The sequence below is a fragment of the Melanotaenia boesemani genome, chromosome 13 (genome assembly GCF_017639745.1).
Source record: "Melanotaenia boesemani isolate fMelBoe1 chromosome 13, fMelBoe1.pri, whole genome shotgun sequence".
NCBI lineage: Eukaryota > Metazoa > Chordata > Actinopteri > Atheriniformes > Melanotaeniidae > Melanotaenia > Melanotaenia boesemani.
The window spans coordinates 7,971,842-7,990,025 of record NC_055694.1 but is presented as its reverse complement, the minus strand read 5'-3'; the positions used below and the strand labels follow the sequence as shown (position 1 = coordinate 7,990,025).

The window sequence follows — 18,184 nt, the reverse complement described above, 5'->3', positions numbered from 1 at the left end:
TCCCCACTCCCACATCCACATTAATTTTTGTCCGCTCATAATTGAATGAAGCTGTCTACATTCTGCGCTCTCATTTCAAGTAAAGATTGAGGGCATCTCTTGGCTATTGACACAGCTGGTGGTGCCATCTGGGGGCATCACACACCGCCTGTGCCATCTCCATCCAAACAGGGCAGCAGTCATCACCTACTGTCCATATGAATGACAGAGAACAAGGAAAGAAGTGAGATGAAAGACTGCAATGTCCAGCTCCAGCTTGTGCTAGAAGTGATGGGGAAAGGTCATCTGTCTCCGTGAGACCGCTTTACGTTATATTGAGCTATGACGGCCCTGACACATCAGAGATGCTTTTAGTTGTTTGTACGTTTAGGATGTTTTCACCAGTAATCACCAGTAAGTATTTGTGTATCCGCCTGCCACAGCCACACCCCTATCTAATGTAACAGCGAAGCAGAGATGGGGGGTTGGGGGCGTCGTCTCAGATTAATGGTTCAAGCTGAGAGGGAGCGAAGACCTACAGTAGCAGCACCTTGATTTATTTACCACTTAGTACTGATGAAGCCTCAAACTGCAGTCGCGCACACATCTTGTCACAGCATTTTTCTCCATCAGAGACAGAGTTGTTTTGTCTGTTCTTGCCTCTTGTTTAGATGTGTAAACACGCAAATGCTGGTGTGGTTTTGCATGTTTGCTTATGTTAAAAAAAAAAAAAACATCCTTTGGTTTGTCCTTTTAAACATAACAGAAAAATAATAAAGCTATTTCTGGGCATGTATTCTATATGTTTTCATCTTTGTAAATGGATGGTTTTAATCAGTTTTAATCAGAGTCAGCATTAAACTTGTTGACTTTAGTGGCAGTTGCATGTTTATAGTACGTTGGAAGCCTGAAACAGGGACATTTCTTGTGTGAGTGTTTGGTAATCAAAGCTTTCTATGATTACAGAAGTGGATTGATGTTATTCACACCTGCACAACATTTCTTTAAAGAGTACCTGTTATTCATAAGCTGTCAATTTAGAGAATTTACAGAGGTAACCTAGTGACAATTTCCAGGCAGCAAATTGTTGAGGTTTGACTTGGTAAATACAGGCAGAGTTAATTGAGGGCATCATCTCACAATGTGGGAGGATTTGACAAAATGCCATAAGTGTGTTACATGAGCACACATTGTAATTAACACACATGCACATACAAGTGCACACATAAATGACTACACATGCTAGGATTCTCATCCAGTTGCACACACATTTAGGGATACAGAGATACAGACAGTCACATAATGAGTGAGATTATTGCAGATTTCTGATCCTAGATTTGTTCTGCTCCCTGGCTGTGTTCAGGGCTGTGCATTTCCTATTCTGTTCTCTGGCTGTGTTGTCTGTTTGAGAGTTATTACGCAGTGTTTGAAACCTCCCAGCTGTCATTTTCCACATACAAAAGCTCCCATCTAAGCTACAGTATCTATGTGCCTCTAGAACGTTATGCTGTCAGACCATACAACAGGCTATTTGTTCCCATCATCTCATCTAACCTTCCCCACACTCTCTTACATTTTCCCAACAGAATCCTGATATTGTGCTCGTCCACTATTTGAATGTTCCCGCCATTGAGGACTGCGGGAAACCATGTGGACCGATCCTGTGTTCCATCAATACGGACAAGAAGGAATGGGCGAAGTGGACCAAGGAGGAGCTGATTGGCCAACTTAAGCCCATGTGTGAGTATTTCTATAATCCAATTCTGCTTTCATCAGTTCATGTTCTTTTAACCTTATTAGATTTTAAAAGTCTTTCCACATACATGTTAGTGTTTTTGTACAAGGATTTACTATCTATTCCTATTAGCTCAGAGTTGCACTTAGCGCCCTTAGCACCTCATTCTAGAGAGCATCTTTTTTCAGTATTCCTACAGTGTTATATGAGAGTGTCCTCTTCCTGGAGCCGTCTGCTGCTCTAGGGTTAAAGTTCAGTTCTTCCCCTTGACCTCTGGCACCAGTCTGGCCAGACTTAAAGTGCAGCTTCCCAATGTCTGGACCGTGAAGGCAGCAGGCTGGTTATTGATTCATGTTAGTGCATGAAAGTTAGAATCTGCTTCCACCCCATCTCTGGCCCTCTCTGTCTCCCTCCCGCCTCAACGGATCATTCCCTGTTGTTATTAGCTATACTAATGCTCAGTGAGTTGCACTGTGTGTTTTTATGAGTTTCTGTACACCTGGGCAAAGACTGAGGCAATGTTTTGGAAAAAGAAAGGGTTTTGTCTGATGATGATGATGATGATGGCCAAAAGGGGACTTTGTGGGGTGTTGAAAATCTTTCAGAGAGCTCTTAAGACAACTTTAACAACCAGACAATAATTTGGATGTGTCTGGTAGAAGCCAGCAGAGCTGTGACTGATATTCGTTTGGCCAATTATTGATGATGTGGCCAGGTGAAGAGGAAGGTGTCAGCAGCTTTACAATCACACACACATGCTGGCTGCATACTGAACAGGCAGCCCAAGCCATCATCGCTGAAACCTAGGCTTTATTGTTGCCTTCATCACTGCATTAGTTTTAGGACATTTTCACATAAAGATTTACCTCAGGACAGCTACTGAGCAACAAAAGCCTACTGTATTCATTACATCTGTGGCTTAATGTAAAAATCAAGCACCATTTGCAGTAATGCGTGAAGTCATTAACTTTGGCAGTTGTTGGGACGAGAAGGGTGAGATGCCTTCTAGCTGCCAGGCTACATGAGGGGGCTACATAAAGAGCAAGAATTCCCTCTCCTGCTTTCCGTTTGTGCTTTCTGTCTTTCTTCTCCTCGGTTTTCTTCTCTCCTTCTCCTGGAGCATTCAGCACATCAACATGAGCTCTGTGGTGGAACAATATTGCCATCTAGTGGTCCTGTGATATGTCAAACCCTCTTCTCAATGAAGGGAGCAGCCAGATGCAATGAAATCATGCTGTATTAACCATGCATTGCTTAATCTTAAATCATAAATTGGCTCTTACTATATCATGCATTTTTACCTGACTGAACTAAACCTTTTAAAAAAATTTTATTCTAATATATGCAGGACTATGTGCCCTTTTTGGTACATAGAATAACTTGCATTCCTGAAAGGGTGAAAAAGCATTTTTAGGGGATAAAGTTTCTTTCCCTAAATGTGCAATATCTTTGTAAAACATTTTAATTTTATAGCTGCATATTGACTGAAAAAGGCAAGATTCTTGGAGTGTGTAGTATGTAAGATATTCACATTATTCATCTTCAAAAACTGTTTTTATATAACTATATTATTTATTTCATAAGCTGATCTTTGTCAACACACCCTTACTTTATCTACCAGCTTTTGCAGCATAATTGTCCTTTTTTGTTTTCCCTATTATTTTTTGATATTTTGCACAGAACATTTGACACCTTTTATCATACAAAAAGAACGCAACAACAAAGGAAAAATGTGGATTTCATGGATCACTTAGGCTTACTTTGTTTCCATGACCAAAACACACACATACTCACACTATAAGTCTCAAACATTTTCACATCTGCAGATGCTCGCTCACAGTAGTTCAAGTCTAAACCCTGTGAAACATGGCCGTGTCTGACCTCGTCATCCTTAACGTCATGTGGTGTTTGATGAGAAGGAGAGAAAACAAGGGGGTGGGGTGGATGAAGAGGGCAAAGAGAGTGGCATCACTGAACAGTCACGCTATAGTTCCACAGACAAGGCAGTCAGCTTGATTCATTCTTTTGCTCTATAAACACGTAGCGCTCTGCAGCTATGCCCCCAGCCTGCTGACAGATAGCGCATGATCAGCTTTAACAAACACTCACACAGACAGAAGGCCGGTCTTCGGGCAAGACAGACAGGACCAGAGAAGAACAGAACAAGGCAAGATGGACAGGACTGGCTGTTGTCTAAACATTTGTACTCCACTGTCCCATATTGTCTCCAGCGGTGCATAAGCAGTCAGGTAGAACATGCCCTACAGATCAGCTATGTTCGTCATTAAGCCTGCATGGTGCTGCTCACGACAGAATGCAATCATCAGAATGATCATATGACTGGGTTGCTGTTTGATGCCTCCATTCTTGTTGCCTGGAATTAAACCTAGTGGCACTGCTCCTGTCATGTCTGCTTTGGAATATAACCCTTGGTAAGAAGAGTAGACAGGCAGACATGGTGGTAACTGTATGTCAACAACCCAGAGCCCCCAGGATGACACTCGTCTAGATGAGGAGGGCTGTGGCAATCTGGCATGTGGGATTAGAGCAGAGAGGAGACAAGATTGTTTGGACAAATAGGCATGCCACTGCTTGGTGGCTATAAGTAGTTGCAATAGGCTCTCATTCTTGCTCTAAATCAAATCAGCTGGATAGACACTTATGCTGACTTTGACATGAAAAGGGGATACATAACAGCATAACAGTATGCAAGTATCCTCATTATCTCTTTATTAGTAATATTAGTATCATCTCATTTGTGCTGTTTGCATTCCATCTGTCAAAAGGTTAATGGTGACTGAACACGCATCGTTTAGTGGAATCTCCCGACACAAACAATTATTCGTGCAGTAATTAAATTTACATTAGATGAAGCTTTCCTGTCACATTGGCTGTCTGTGTTTCTACAGCTCACTCATGGTAGAAGAAAGGCTTCATAATGTTTCTATAAGCTGCTACAGCTGAGTCGTCTGGGTAGCATGTGCTCTTGGCTTGATCATTGCAGCTTTACTGACATCTGCTGGAGACCAGCCTGTAATCTGCCAGAAGATCTTAAACCTTTCAAGTTAAATCCTCATTGCAGTCATCTAGTCATGCTTCCAAGCTTTTTTTTTTTTTTTTTTTTTTTTTTACTTTAGTTTAACTAGCTCTGTCTTTAATTCACAGCACCTTTGATATCTTACACCGTTTCCATTTCCTTTTATCTAAGGTGCAAACAGACATGCACTAAGAAAATTTAGTGTTTTTCTTGCATGCTCTAAATTGTACTCTCTTTATTAATTTCTGTCTTTCATATTTAACCAGATGAGATAAACTTGAAGGTAGGACTTGAATTGAAGCTGTCTTCTTTTTTGATAGTCCAACTATGCTTCAATTCTAAAATATTGCCTATTTCCCAGTTGAGAGCTTAAACCATAGGTGGTTTCTTCTACTATCTCACAGCCATTAAAACCACAATCTGTCTCATCAGAAATGGTGGTGGCTTAACAAGTGGAGCAATAAAAGCTATTAGGAGGCGTGACTGAGGAACGGAGGGAGAACTTTCCAGGAGAGAGCCTCACTTTCTCTTTTTTTGCAGCTGAAGATCTGGTGTCAGTCACTTGGTGATGTCCAGAAAATTTCCTCTCAGAGCAGGGAAAGGAGGTCGAGTTTTGCAGCCACCTTCATCTGTACTCACACAAAGTAGCAACAAGCCCTGAAATTTAGGAGCAAAAGAGGCACAACAGAAATAAGTGGGATTGATTTCATTGTAAAGTAGAAAAGTGAACACAGAAAGAAAACAAGACACACAGGAAATGTGTGTTAAAGTGTGGTGATTAAGCATTATCAGAGCAAATATAAAACAAAAGGAAGTTCCACTTGAATCCTACTAATGAAACTGCAAGGTCAGTTGAGTGGATTGTTTGTTTCCACCATAAAATATATCACAAATTTATCTGTTTTACCTTTGTAACTTTAGTATTTCAGAAAGGTGTCAACTGAGCAGGGTGAGGCATACTGGCAGGGAGACAGGGAGGGCAGTGGGTGGGGCGGGGGGTTGGCGTGGCTGGTGGTCTGTTGGGCTGGCTGACGTCTCTGTCTCCTCCTCTCTCCTGGCAGTTCATGGCATCAAGTGGACTTGCAGCAATGGGAACAGCAGCTCTGGCTTCTCAGTGGAGCAGCTAGTGCAACAGATTCTGGACAGCCACCAAACTAAGCCACCTCCCCGGACTCACAACTGCCTCTGCACGGGTTCCCTGGGTAAGGGCTAGTGAGTGGGACAGAGAACTGAAAAATTCAGAGAGAGAATAAAACAGCCATAAAGATACAGATCAGTGTTATGGTTGAGGCAAGGTGGCAGTAGCCTTTTAAAGGCAGGTGATTGCTGGTGAAGTCATGGGACATTTATTTATTAATTATTGCATTATGACAATTTTGTAAGTGTTGTACCTTAAATGTCTCTCTAGTTATTAAGAGAGAAAAAGTTACTTGTGGGGTATTGGATGTTAAACATTTTTTTCTTAATTTGTCCACCTTGCTTTTTGTGTTTAGTTCAATTTTGTTTGCAAGATATCCTAAATATGAGAGCCATGTAGGAGTTCGTTATTAAGCTACAGTCATTTTTTTAAGTATGGGTTAAATTTAATCCTTTTGTCTAGAATAAAAGTTATTCTTCCAAAAATTGTACATTTTATTTCTGATAAATGTGATGCAAAAATGTGCACTTTGAGGAAGTAGGTGATTTAACTGGACAGAAACTGACCTGTATGTGATTTTTTACACAGTTTATTAAAACCTGTTTGCTGTTCTGTGCATGCATGCATGCATGTGCATATATTCCAATAAAATAAGCACTGATTTGCAAATGATGACAACATTAGGTAAAACAAATAAACAAAAGAAAAACAACATAAATTAGTACTTTTTGCACTAGTCCACTAGATTAATCCCAACCGGAAATCCCTGGTGGGGGTCACCGAAAGAGTAGTGGTGGTCTCTGGGGCTTTGACTGTTCAGAGCCATTATGACCAAGATGTCAAGGAAAACAGGCTCAAAACCACTGTGCTTGTCCTACTTTATTGTAACACTTACTGTAACAGAAAACCAAATGTTTGTCTTAATACAGCCACACTTTGGATACTATAAATGAACAGTGCCTTCAAAAAGAAACCACAAACATAATATAAAATGTACAATAAAAGTTAGATGTGCATGTAGAAGAACAATTTATTATGGATCCTGAGTTTAGAATATGAGAAGAAGTGATTACATCCTAAGGTTTTTTCCATGAACTGGTCAGTTTGGACTTTTTCAGTTATTTTGTCCCAGTAATATCTTCTTATGTCTTCTTTTGGTGTTTATTTCGTCACACTTTGTCACCTTTTGCAAAGCAGTGCATATGTAATTATAGCATGCCCCATTTGCAACTCCACCACACTGTTAAAACAAAAAATAATAATAATAACTTCATATATTTAGAGAAACACTTTGCCATGCTTTCCTCTAGTCTATTTCCCTGAATCATTAATCCCTATTTTCTATCTCAGCATTTTCTGAACATTTGAAATTGTTCATTTTGAGGTGAAGGGTTGAAATGCATTTATGTGAAGTTCAATCTTGAATAATTTTATAATTACCTAATAACTACATATAATTTTAGAATTTTCAGCTCCAAAAATACCTTCTTACAAGTCAGTTTCTGCCCAGTTAAACCAACAATCTTCTTAAAACTCACCAACTTGGATCAGCATGCAACATTTCTAACAGGACTTTTGGAACCCTGAAATTTCAACAATAATTTAGTTAAAAAATGTTTCGTTTAACCTGCCGTGGTTGAGCTGGCACCATCATTTTTATCTGTGTTGAAAATATATATTTTCTGAAAACACCTCTTGTTACAACTTTTTTTCTTTTTGATGACAGCAATGCAAAACCTCACATACACATCACACAGTGTATAATTATAAGATGACTATTTTTATTACTTTGAGTATAATTGTCATCACAAAGTACTCAAAGGCACTTTAGCAAAATGATGATCCATCTATGTTCTTGTTCATTAAACAGTCTTATTGCCCAGTGTTTTTTACAGTCTTATCATCCAACCAAATCTGCAACCTCTTTTGCTCTTTCTGCCTTTAGGTGCAGGGAGCAGTGTACACCACAAATGCAACAGCGCCAAACACCGTATTATCTCCCCTAAAGTGGACCCCCGCTCTGGGGGCTACAGCAGCGCGCACTCGGAGGTACAAAACAACGATGTATCTGAGGGGAAGACTGAGCACAGTGCCCATGGTGGAGCTAAAAGTTCTGGGGGAGGAAGTGGAGGGGCTAGCACCAGGGAGAAACGTAATGGCAAAGTTCATAAGCCTGTCCTGCTGCACCAGAACAGCACAGAGGTGTCATCCACCAACCAGGTCGAGGTCCCTGACACCACACAGAACTCCCCTGTCTCCATTAGCAGTGGCCTCAACAGTGATCCAGATATAGCTGACAGCCCAGTGGTAACAGGGATGAGTCATGTGGCCTCTGTTATGTCCGGGCTGTCCCAGAGTGTTTTCATGTCTGAGGTCACTGGGGACCCTGTCTACAGTATGTCTCCAACTGGAGGTCCCAACACTCACCTGATGGGTGCAGATGCCACTTCACAGGGTCTGGTGCTGTCTGTGACCGCTGACCGTCACAAATTTGCCTTCCCTGGAGGAGGAGTCGGGGAACCTGGGACAACCACGGCAGGAGACAGTCTGTCCATGTTGTCTACACCTGGTGTGTCTGAGGAACTGGTGCTGACCAGCAGTCTGGATGCTGGAACCATCAAGATCCCAGAGACTGATATGAACTTTGACCCTGACTGCTTCCTGAACAACCCCAAGCAGGGCCAGACCTATGGCGGCAGTGCAATGAAGACAGAGGGCAACTCTTCCTCAACTTCTTCCTCTTCTGGGGGCAGCAGTAACACCAACGGCAGTCTCCAGCGCTCCCCTACAATGTCAGACAATGGCTACACCTTCAGCGCAGCTCTTGTGAAAAACATCAAGACAGAAGACACATCCTTTGAGCAGCAGCTGGCTAAAGAGAGTGGCTACCAGGTGGGGGGAGTAGTTAACTGTGGAAGCGGGGTGTCTGTGTCATCTGGTGCTGGGTCAAGCCAGGGCAGCCTTAGTCTGACTGCAACAGGCTCTTTGCTTCCATCTGGTGGGGGTCTGAGTCCCAGCACTACCTTGGAGCAGATGGATTTCAGTGCCATTGACGCCAAGCAAGACTATACGTCCAGTGCTACCACAGTGAGCTACGGTCAGGCCCTGTCTAGTCCTCACATGCAACACCAGAATCGATCACCAAGCTTCTTCCTCCAGGATGCTTCTCAAACCAGCCAGAACCAGCAGGGGAGGCCAGGCATGGGCCAGAAAACACATTTGATGGAGCACAACTCCCATGACTCTGGAGCTTATATGGGGCTACAGGTAGTGAAAACAGACTCCCCTGGCAGCAATGGGCACCTTCATCACCACCATCAGGCTCATCAGTCCCAGCACAGGGCCAACTGTAATGGAGGCTCACCCACAGAGGGACCTGGCCAGGCTGGCTCTCTCCAACTGCTGCAGTACCAGGGGACCTTTCCTGGGTTGGGCTCTGAGCATGAAGAGGTGGTTGGTCTAGAGCAACCTGGCAATGTGAATTCAGCTCAGACTGGAGCCACAGAAAATGGAGCTGAGAATCTGCTCAAACCAGGAGATCACATTCAGGCGTGTGGAGCAGGAAATGGAGAGGGAGGAGGAGCGGAGCACTACCTGCAGCAAGCCTCAGATGGTGGAGGAAGAGGGACGGGTGGCGCAGGAGAAGGGGTTACAATTCATAATGGGAGCAACAACAGTGATGGCAGCAACCGCACCCAACAGCAACAGCAGCTGCCTCCTCTTCTCCAAGGCACAAGCATGGTGCAAGGACTCTACAACACAGTTGGAACCCACCAAAGCCTGGGTGGAGCAGCCAGTAATGGAGGAGCAGGAGGAACAGGCATGGAGATCAGTCTGGACCACTTTGACATATCTTTTGGCAACCAGTTCTCTGACCTCATTAATGACTTCATCTCAGTTGATGGCAGTGGAACCACCATGTCGACTGGAGGGGCCCTATATGCTCACCAACTAGTCACATCTCACAGCTCAGAAAATCAGAATACAGCTGGTGGGGGCCCCCAACAAGGCCAGGAGGATGGAGGAGCCAGAGGTTCTGGCTACAGCCCCTCAGAGCTATGCCTTCAACCTTGCTGCAGCCCCCAGTCTCTAGGTGGAGGAGCTGGAGCAGGTGGCAACACGGGAGAAGCAGGCTCGTTGTCCTACATGAATGTTGCAGAGGTGGTCTCTGCAGCTGTTGCCCACGGGGCTCTCGGGATGCTTCAGGCCACAGGCCGCCTCTTCATGGTCACTGACTATTCCCCAGAGTGGTCCTATCCTGAGGTGAGTGACAGAGCTCTTTGCTTTCTTACAGTATGTTTTTTGAATTTCATTCCTTTTACTTGTAGCATTTAGGTATTTGTCTAGTAATTGAGATGTTGTTCACAAGAGTTTGTTTCAACAGATGTGTAAAAGTCAGCTTTGAATTTATGTAAGAGCAGTTCATTGTTTTTAGCAAAGGTTTAGCTTAGATATTTGAAGTTCTTATGTTTTAATGAGGTAAATGTATTTATTACAATAAAAGAATAAAAGACATTTTTCAAAATACTATTAATAAAGTATTAAAAAATTAACAAGCACTATTCAAGTTTGATTAATAATAATAATTATTATTATTATTATTATTACTTGCACCTAAAGATGAAAGTATAATTTGCAGTACAATATGTGACAACCAGGTATATATTTGTTTGGGGCTCTGTTTAGGATTATTCAAACTTTGATCATAGTAATTGCACATGAGAATCCATGTAGCTTATTTTGTTGGGGCAATTGCCTCATGAACTAAAGCTTGAAACCCCTCATCACAGCAGGCCTGGGTTTAACACACCTCTTCCTGTCTATTTTTCACTCAGTCTTCAAATAAGGGAGAAAAAATAACAAATTTTTGTCTCAAAAACGTATCCAAATACTATACATTAAAAAATGGCTAGACCATTGTCTCTTTATTGTTATGTAACAATGTCTGTTGCAGGCTTTGCCCACAATAACTGCAGCTTGATTTCTTACCACGTACTAAAGCTTATTCCCCACAGAAAAACATGTCCATCTCCCTTGTCAAAATCCTATTTTAAACCTTACTCTTGCACAGGATCAGTTTGATTTTTTCACTGAAATCACACAGCTGTCCTCTTACATTTTACATCAGAATCCAAACAAAAAAGAAAAATGTTGAATAACTCATCTTGGATTTTTATTTTTTATTTAACCATTATTTAACCAGGAAGTCCCATTTAGATTTAAAAACCTCTTTTGCAGGGAGTCCTGGCCAAGAGGCAGCAAAGAGTATCATAAGTAAGATTCTTGAAGTTACTGCGGTGTTCTCACAGCAATAACCATCGCAAGCCGCAGAAAGATCTTTACTGGCTTTTTGCCGCAGGCTTTACCTTTCAGGCTACACACAGGGTGTTCTCCACGATGATCGGCTGAGTTTCTTAGAGCTGAAGAGAAAGTGACGTCAAACAACAGCACACAGACCTCTGTTAAGAAGCAGCTAAGAGAAACAAGTGAAACTAAAGGGGATTTATGTGAAATGATTAATGAGCTGGTAAATTCTTTACCATAATGGAAAGCTTTTTAAAAATGCAGTGGATTTTTGCTTGCGTTAAAAATATGGTTTTAGACTCATCTGATTTAGAAACTGAAGTTACACTACAACTACAGGCAGAAATGTTAAAAAATGCCTTTATTTAGTCATGCATAATTGACAAACTGACTTGATTTTGAGTTAATTATTATTATTTTCTGTCATGAAACCGACAGAACTAGTATTTAAACTCGATTTTGCTTCTCTAGTGAAGAAAAAAACAACTTTGATCATTTATTTATTTTAATTTAAAGATGGGGTTTGAAACTTTTTAAACTCTAAGTTCATGCAACCCTAAATTCAAAGGCAGTGGGGTGACCATAAAATACAAAACAATAATGATTAATGAAACCCTATATTGTGAGCAATAATCAGAGAAAAAGGAAAATGTTTGTTGTTGCAGTCAGTGCAATCCAGCAAAACCAGTTGGTGTCATCACCAAATGGCCATCGTAGATTCAACTCTTTGTAGGTCTACAATGACTTTAATACACAGCTTTTGAAAAGTATACCATTGATATGTTACTAATGATAGAACATTATAAGTGTTGACACTTTTCTGGAAAAAAAAGATCTAGCTTCAAGTTTTAAAAATGTTATAAGACATTAATTTTGTCAATGTCAACAACATGCCTGTAGTAATACCCTCATTCAGCCTCTGGAGGGCAGCACAATACCTAAAATATATTTTTCTTTTTTATTAAACAATTTTTAAGCACAGAAAATCATAGAAAATTTTCAAACATTCCAATAAGCTTACAAAAATTATAAAAGAGAAAACAACACAAACAGAAAAATAACTTAAATTACAGGAGCTTAGTTAATTTATAAAGTTAATATTTCTAAGAGCTAAAAGGCATTTCTTTTTTCAATGTCCTAACAGACTCATAGAAATCTTTTCTAAATTATTCTTAATTCAATAACATCTGATCTGAGTGTAAAGTGAAGTAATTTTTAGTATGTGGAGTGAAAATACACTGTATATCCACACGAGGGCGGCAAAGATCAATATAAGGGAGCTATTCCTTTTACCTCTGTGTTGTTCTTGTCTTTTCACTCTAGATGGCGGTGTAGTTATTTTCTGAGATTTTCAAGCCTGGCATGATGAATTGGCAATAACTTTGTTCATTTTCATTGCTCTTGCTTTTCAGGGGGGAGTTAAGGTACTAATCACTGGTCCCTGGCAAGAGGCCAGCGCAAACTACAGCTGCTTGTTTGACCAGATCTCAGTCCCAGCCTCCCTCATCCAACCAGGGGTGCTGCGTTGCTACTGCCCAGGTAAAGACAGGGGAAAGTTTGCATACATCTAAGTAGAAAGCAGAGGTGGAGGAGTCAAACCTGTTCTTGCATCAATCGCATTTCATAGTCAATTTGTTTGAATTATTGGCCTTTTTTTCATCTAACATATTTTATGACCATGACTGGATTTAAACAGCAATTCATTCACGTAAATTAAGCACATTTTTAATGTTGTTTTAAGCAAAGAAAAGAAATGCATGAAAATTTTGACTAAACCAGGTAGTACCACTGAGTAAAGTTGTCTAATTTTGTAAATAATGGCTTCTCATCATCTCTTCTCTGTCCAGCTCATGATACAGGTCTGGTGACCCTACAGGTTGCCATCAGTAACCAGATTATCTCCAATTCTGTGGTGTTTGAGTACAAAGCCCGCGCTCTTCCATCACTGCCATCATCTCAGCACGACTGGCTCTCTTTAGATGGTAGGTCCCCCATTTCAAATTTGTTTTACCTTTAAAAGTTCATCCACAGTAAATATTATTTTATATTCTTTTTGAAATAAAATATGCTTTGCATTGAACTTGTACTTAAGACTGGCATTAATTAGAAGTTACTTCTCTAACAAGTTACAAGTAACTCTGTCAGTAACTGTATTACAGCATTACGAAAGCAGATATTGTGTTGTAGCTTTTTTTAATGATCGCATATTTTCTCTTTAACCATTTCATATCATGCTCTACCCTAAGTAAAGCAATTTGTTTAGTAACTATAATTAATCTTAATAAACATTTGTGGAAGTAAAACCTGTCTGAGCCAACTCCACTTGGTTTGGATATGCAATGTCAAAGGTTAATATATGTTATCATATTACTGCTTCGAGTTTCATCTTATATTTATCGTTACTATATTATTAATTTTTATCTCAACCATTTATTTTAAAAAAATTCTTATTATCAATGCTCTAAAGAAATGGAAAAAATGCAAATGAAAATCCATATTTTTCCATTTAATTTTTTTTAGCGTGAACATCAAAGGGTTAATGAAACTTAAAATTCAACTACATGTTCAATTATTCATAATAAAACCAAATATTAGACATAATAAATGAAATGAAAACTTTATAGAAAAATTACAAACAGAAAACATCGTACACTAATCTACACTAAGGCTGTTTGAATGGCTCCATCTGCTTTGTTAGTGGAGCTTAAATTAGTCCAGTGGTTCCCAAACTTTTTCTGCAGGGCCGCCTTTTCATTGACAAAAATAATGTCAAGCCCGCCCTACTCCATTATCATTGCACCCCAATGCTTACAAATGCTTGCAAAATAGTCTTAAGTTTTCTGACTACTACTTCATTCATTATAGTTAAAACCATGTCAGCAGCAGAGGGAATGATCAAATCCTCTGCTATAGTGTTAAGCATTTAAACCAAGAAACTGCAAACTACTTTAACTAAGTTGAGCATTTGATGAGATAGATGCTGCTTTAGTAAACAACTCTGCTATTTACAACAGTTAAATCATTTATTTCTGAAGTTATCAACAGGTTTTTCTTTGTGTTCAGGATAAGAATCTCCAGAGAGGTTGTAACTTGTTTGGCTTCATTCTGTCAGATGCTAATATTGTGAGACATATAACATGCTGTTGTCGCTCTTCATCACCCACCATTAACAATTACTATTACTTGACCATTAACTGGTCAAGCCCTGGACAAGACATGCCTCATAATTTCTTGTCTTTTTTTGGTAGTTGAAATGTCTGTTGTTAATTCATCATCATTTGCCCATTGGTACTGCTAGCAATGCAAAAACTATAAGTTATACTTAGCCTAGCTGCTTCCTCCCCGACATAACTCTGGGCCCCTCCCCAAGGGGGCCCATTCCTCAGTTTGAGAACCACTGCATTAGTTGCACCTTCATCTGGGTTTCTAGCAACACCGGCTTTCTTAGCCACTAGTTTTGTAGAAGCTGTGATGATGAGAGGTATTTCATGAGATTAAAAAACCCTACATTCAGTGTTGAGAAACTTTTTGTTTTTGAACATAATATACATTTCACATAATGTTCTCACCTTTTATCTCAGTGAAGGAAAAATAATTCCTTTGCTTCCTGTTTAAAAATGCTACCAGTGTTTGCGCACACTTGCCCAAGTTTCTGTTTGGCTTTGCTTGATATTTCACTCTTCCTTAGCTATTAATCAGCACTTATGTAGTTGTTTTGCCCCCAAAGCCCACTGTCAGATGAAGACAGCTTCAGTGTGCTTAATTATAGTAACCTGCCACATTTTATTGTGAGTTACAGAAATGGCATTGTAACCATGGAAATAGGAATTAGTCACTGAAAAATTATGTTGTTCATAATGCTGTTTATTTTTATGCCATTACTCACATCAGTGATGATGATTTTTTTTAAAAGATATTTATGTTACTTTCTGTGATATGTTTTCATTATATCAGAAATTGGTTATATTACTTTTGTTACATTGATTTTAACCAGGTCCCATAAATAGAAATAAGTTGACTTCTGCTCATATTTATTAGATGTGTTAATTGTAACATTTCCACTTTATTATGAGATATACATGAGGCACTTCAATCATTTTGCCTGTCATGTGTGCAAGGTGTATTTCAAAGTCTGTGATGAAATAACTAAAGGCCTACTCATCAAATTAGGACAGGAAAATTATCATTCAGTCAAGTTTGTGTGTTAGGAGAACTGCAGTGGGCATGTTCACCAAAATGTGATGCACATGGAAGTCATTGTGTGTTTGCATCTGCTGCTGGGAGATATATTGCTGCAGTGTTTGAGCATTGACAGGGTAAAGTAGGGCACAGTGAGGCACAGGCTCACAGGACAGCTGCATTGCAGACGGCCCATCAGGGAGTGGGAGTGAGTAATGGAGACCTGCATGGCATTTCCCATACATGGCGGCACCAGTAGATCCCTCCGCCATTCATACTCTACTGCCTCCCTGGCCCATTCACAGAACCAGTTGAGGAGGAGCTGACTGTCTAAGGGAAAACACAGCCCACCCTATTACCTTACTTATATTAACTCCTTGCCTGCCATCTCTTCTGATTTGGTCCATAATAGTTGGCTGTCTCTACTTAATGACATAGGCATGCAGTAACCATCAGCTATTAGTAATGTTCGGCTATTTTTACCTGTAATGTTGGCTTGGATTCCTGTTTCTAATTAGGTGCTGCATTCTGCTATAAAATGAATACATAAGTTGTTTTTTCAGTTGTTGGGAAAACAAATAGTTTAAGCAGAAAAGGGAATGTAAAAAAAAGACTTATCTGGGGTGTAGTTGTTTACAGCTTGTGTGCTTGTTCCATGTGTAAGCATGTCAAACTGAAGGTGAGTTAGGTGAGTTTCTGTGTGTAAAGCTGCGGGTGGCAGAAAGAGCAGAGATCCATGACAAAGTGAAAAAAATTGTTTGTGGTTATATGAAATGTGCCAGTTTTATCACACGTGAAAGGTTGCTACTACCAGAAATAAATGGACCTCCAGGATCTAGCTAGAGCTGGTGGATAAGTGTGTGACCAAGAGTGTCAGCACCACAAAGAATGGACAGCGAATGTTGCGCAGAAGAAAAAAAAAATCCACGTGGGTTAACATAAGGATGTGTACAGGTGGGCTAAACGTTTGGATCTGTGTGGAGGTGTTTGCTCTTATCACGATTTGCAGCTTCACCGTGTGACTTGTTTCAGAATAAGGGCAGGGTGTAATTATATGCACTCATCACATTGATAATGTCCAGTAGAGAGGCACAAGAGTAGGCAAGAAGCGCTGCGCAGTGAAATTAATAACAACAGCCACTTCAAAACCTCTGATGTGACAATGTCTCTGTCACCTCGTCAGCGGTTTGCAGCTGTCAGACTAAATCATCTAAGCTGATGCCATTAGGCTGCGTGCCATTCGTGTAAATATTTTGTGTGGGTCCTCAGCGGTGTGGTGCTCAGCTCTGAGTTTGTTCTCCCATGGAAGACTAACTGTGCTATGATGTGCTAATGGCACAGCTGCCTGCCTGCCTTGATTTGTCATAATGCAGAGTGGGGGAAGGGGCGCTTTTCTCTGCAGCACTGCAGGTACGAAGCTATGGGCAGGACGGAGAAGCTGTCGGAGCTGCAGAGCACTATCCTCGCCCCCCACTAAAGTCCCCGAGCTCAGAGCCCGCGACCCGACGCGGGAGAGGGTTGGTTTGGGAACTAGCTTATTACATCCCTGCACAGCGACATACTGACCATTAGTGGAGCGTTCTGACAGTACTGACTCTCAGCCGGACTACACCGGCATGACAAACTGCAGCGTGTCTACCCCACACACAATGCAGACGCGGAGGAGGGGGCGTGTTAGGGTAAACATGGTAAACTCCCGCAAATTGAACAAATTCTTGTCTCAGACGGCAGCTGATAGTAGAAGGCGAAGCCAGGCGCGCATTGAGGGGGGGGTTGCACTGACTTTCACCAGTGTGGGAAAAGAATCTGCGAAGGCGCACAAACTAGCCAGACGCGTCGAGGAGAGCCGTTTACATCCGCTGGACTCTATATTGGGGGCAGAAATGATAACAATAGGCTGATTAAAGAAAAAAAAAGAAGAGAATGAGCGAACTGTTGGGAGCAAGAGCGCGGCGCGTGAAGGAGGCGACAAACGGGAATTAGGGCGTCTGTTTACCGGCTGCACGTGCGCACAACGTTTTCCTGGCGGCAGTGTTTGTCATTTTACTGCAGCCTGGGGTAGCGGCGACTACTAGAAACACTATAGAAAAGTGTGCATGTGTGTGAGGTGAAACAAGTGGAGAGGAGGAGGGGGCTATTAGAGGAGGAAGAGAATGAGCGGTCTTCCTCTCCCTCTTTCCTCACGTCGCTCTCTTCTCTCACTTTGTTCTATTGTTGACGAGTGTTCTGTTGAGAGTGAGATTCAGTCTACACCAAGGATATATATATTTATATATACATTTTTATTTTTCTCCGTTATAACATCATACCTTAGCCTGGCCGCCAGACTGTCGGGGCAAAATCACAATTTGAGAGAAATGCAGCCTTGTTTGGACTTCTCTGGGTCAGGATGCCAATGAATGACACCTGCATTTCCTAACAGACAAAGGGGCTGTGTTTTTGGCTTTGAGGTGGACTCTACCAATGGATAATAAAATAGAAGGTTAGAAGTGTTAAGCTCAACCTTTGGCTGTAGTGCTGTGCTGTGTTGTGGCTGTGTTGTCTTTGGGCTGCTTCCATATTTTGTGCGTACCGTGTGTTTTCCAGAACTTCCACGTTTCTTTGAGCACTGCATGTTGAGTTATTGTGCCTTACTGTTGACCAACGGTGTCAAAACTGTAACGGAGTTTAAAAAGAAACCGTCCTGTTTTATCCACATGCTCTCTAAGTGTTTGATGCGACTCAGACTCAGTGCAGCGCGCAGAGAGGAACCAACTCCTGACTCACCACTTGTGCTACACGTTTCCAGGCACCTTTGGAAACTAAAACGTTC

At 41.1% G+C, this 18,184-nt stretch overlaps 1 protein-coding gene across 1 annotated transcript in view; it reads left to right on the top strand.

The window, feature by feature from the left end:
• Window positions 1-18,184, top strand: part of camta1a (calmodulin binding transcription activator 1a) — a 295,760-nt gene that overhangs the window by 260,654 nt on the left and 16,922 nt on the right. The window contains exons 7-11 of the mRNA XM_042004277.1: window positions 1,566-1,719; window positions 5,813-5,953; window positions 7,835-10,152; window positions 12,606-12,732; window positions 13,041-13,175. Coding sequence (XP_041860211.1) covers window positions 1,566-1,719; window positions 5,813-5,953; window positions 7,835-10,152; window positions 12,606-12,732; window positions 13,041-13,175 — 2,875 coding nt within the window. The remainder of the gene's footprint in view (window positions 1-1,565; window positions 1,720-5,812; window positions 5,954-7,834; window positions 10,153-12,605; window positions 12,733-13,040; window positions 13,176-18,184) is intronic.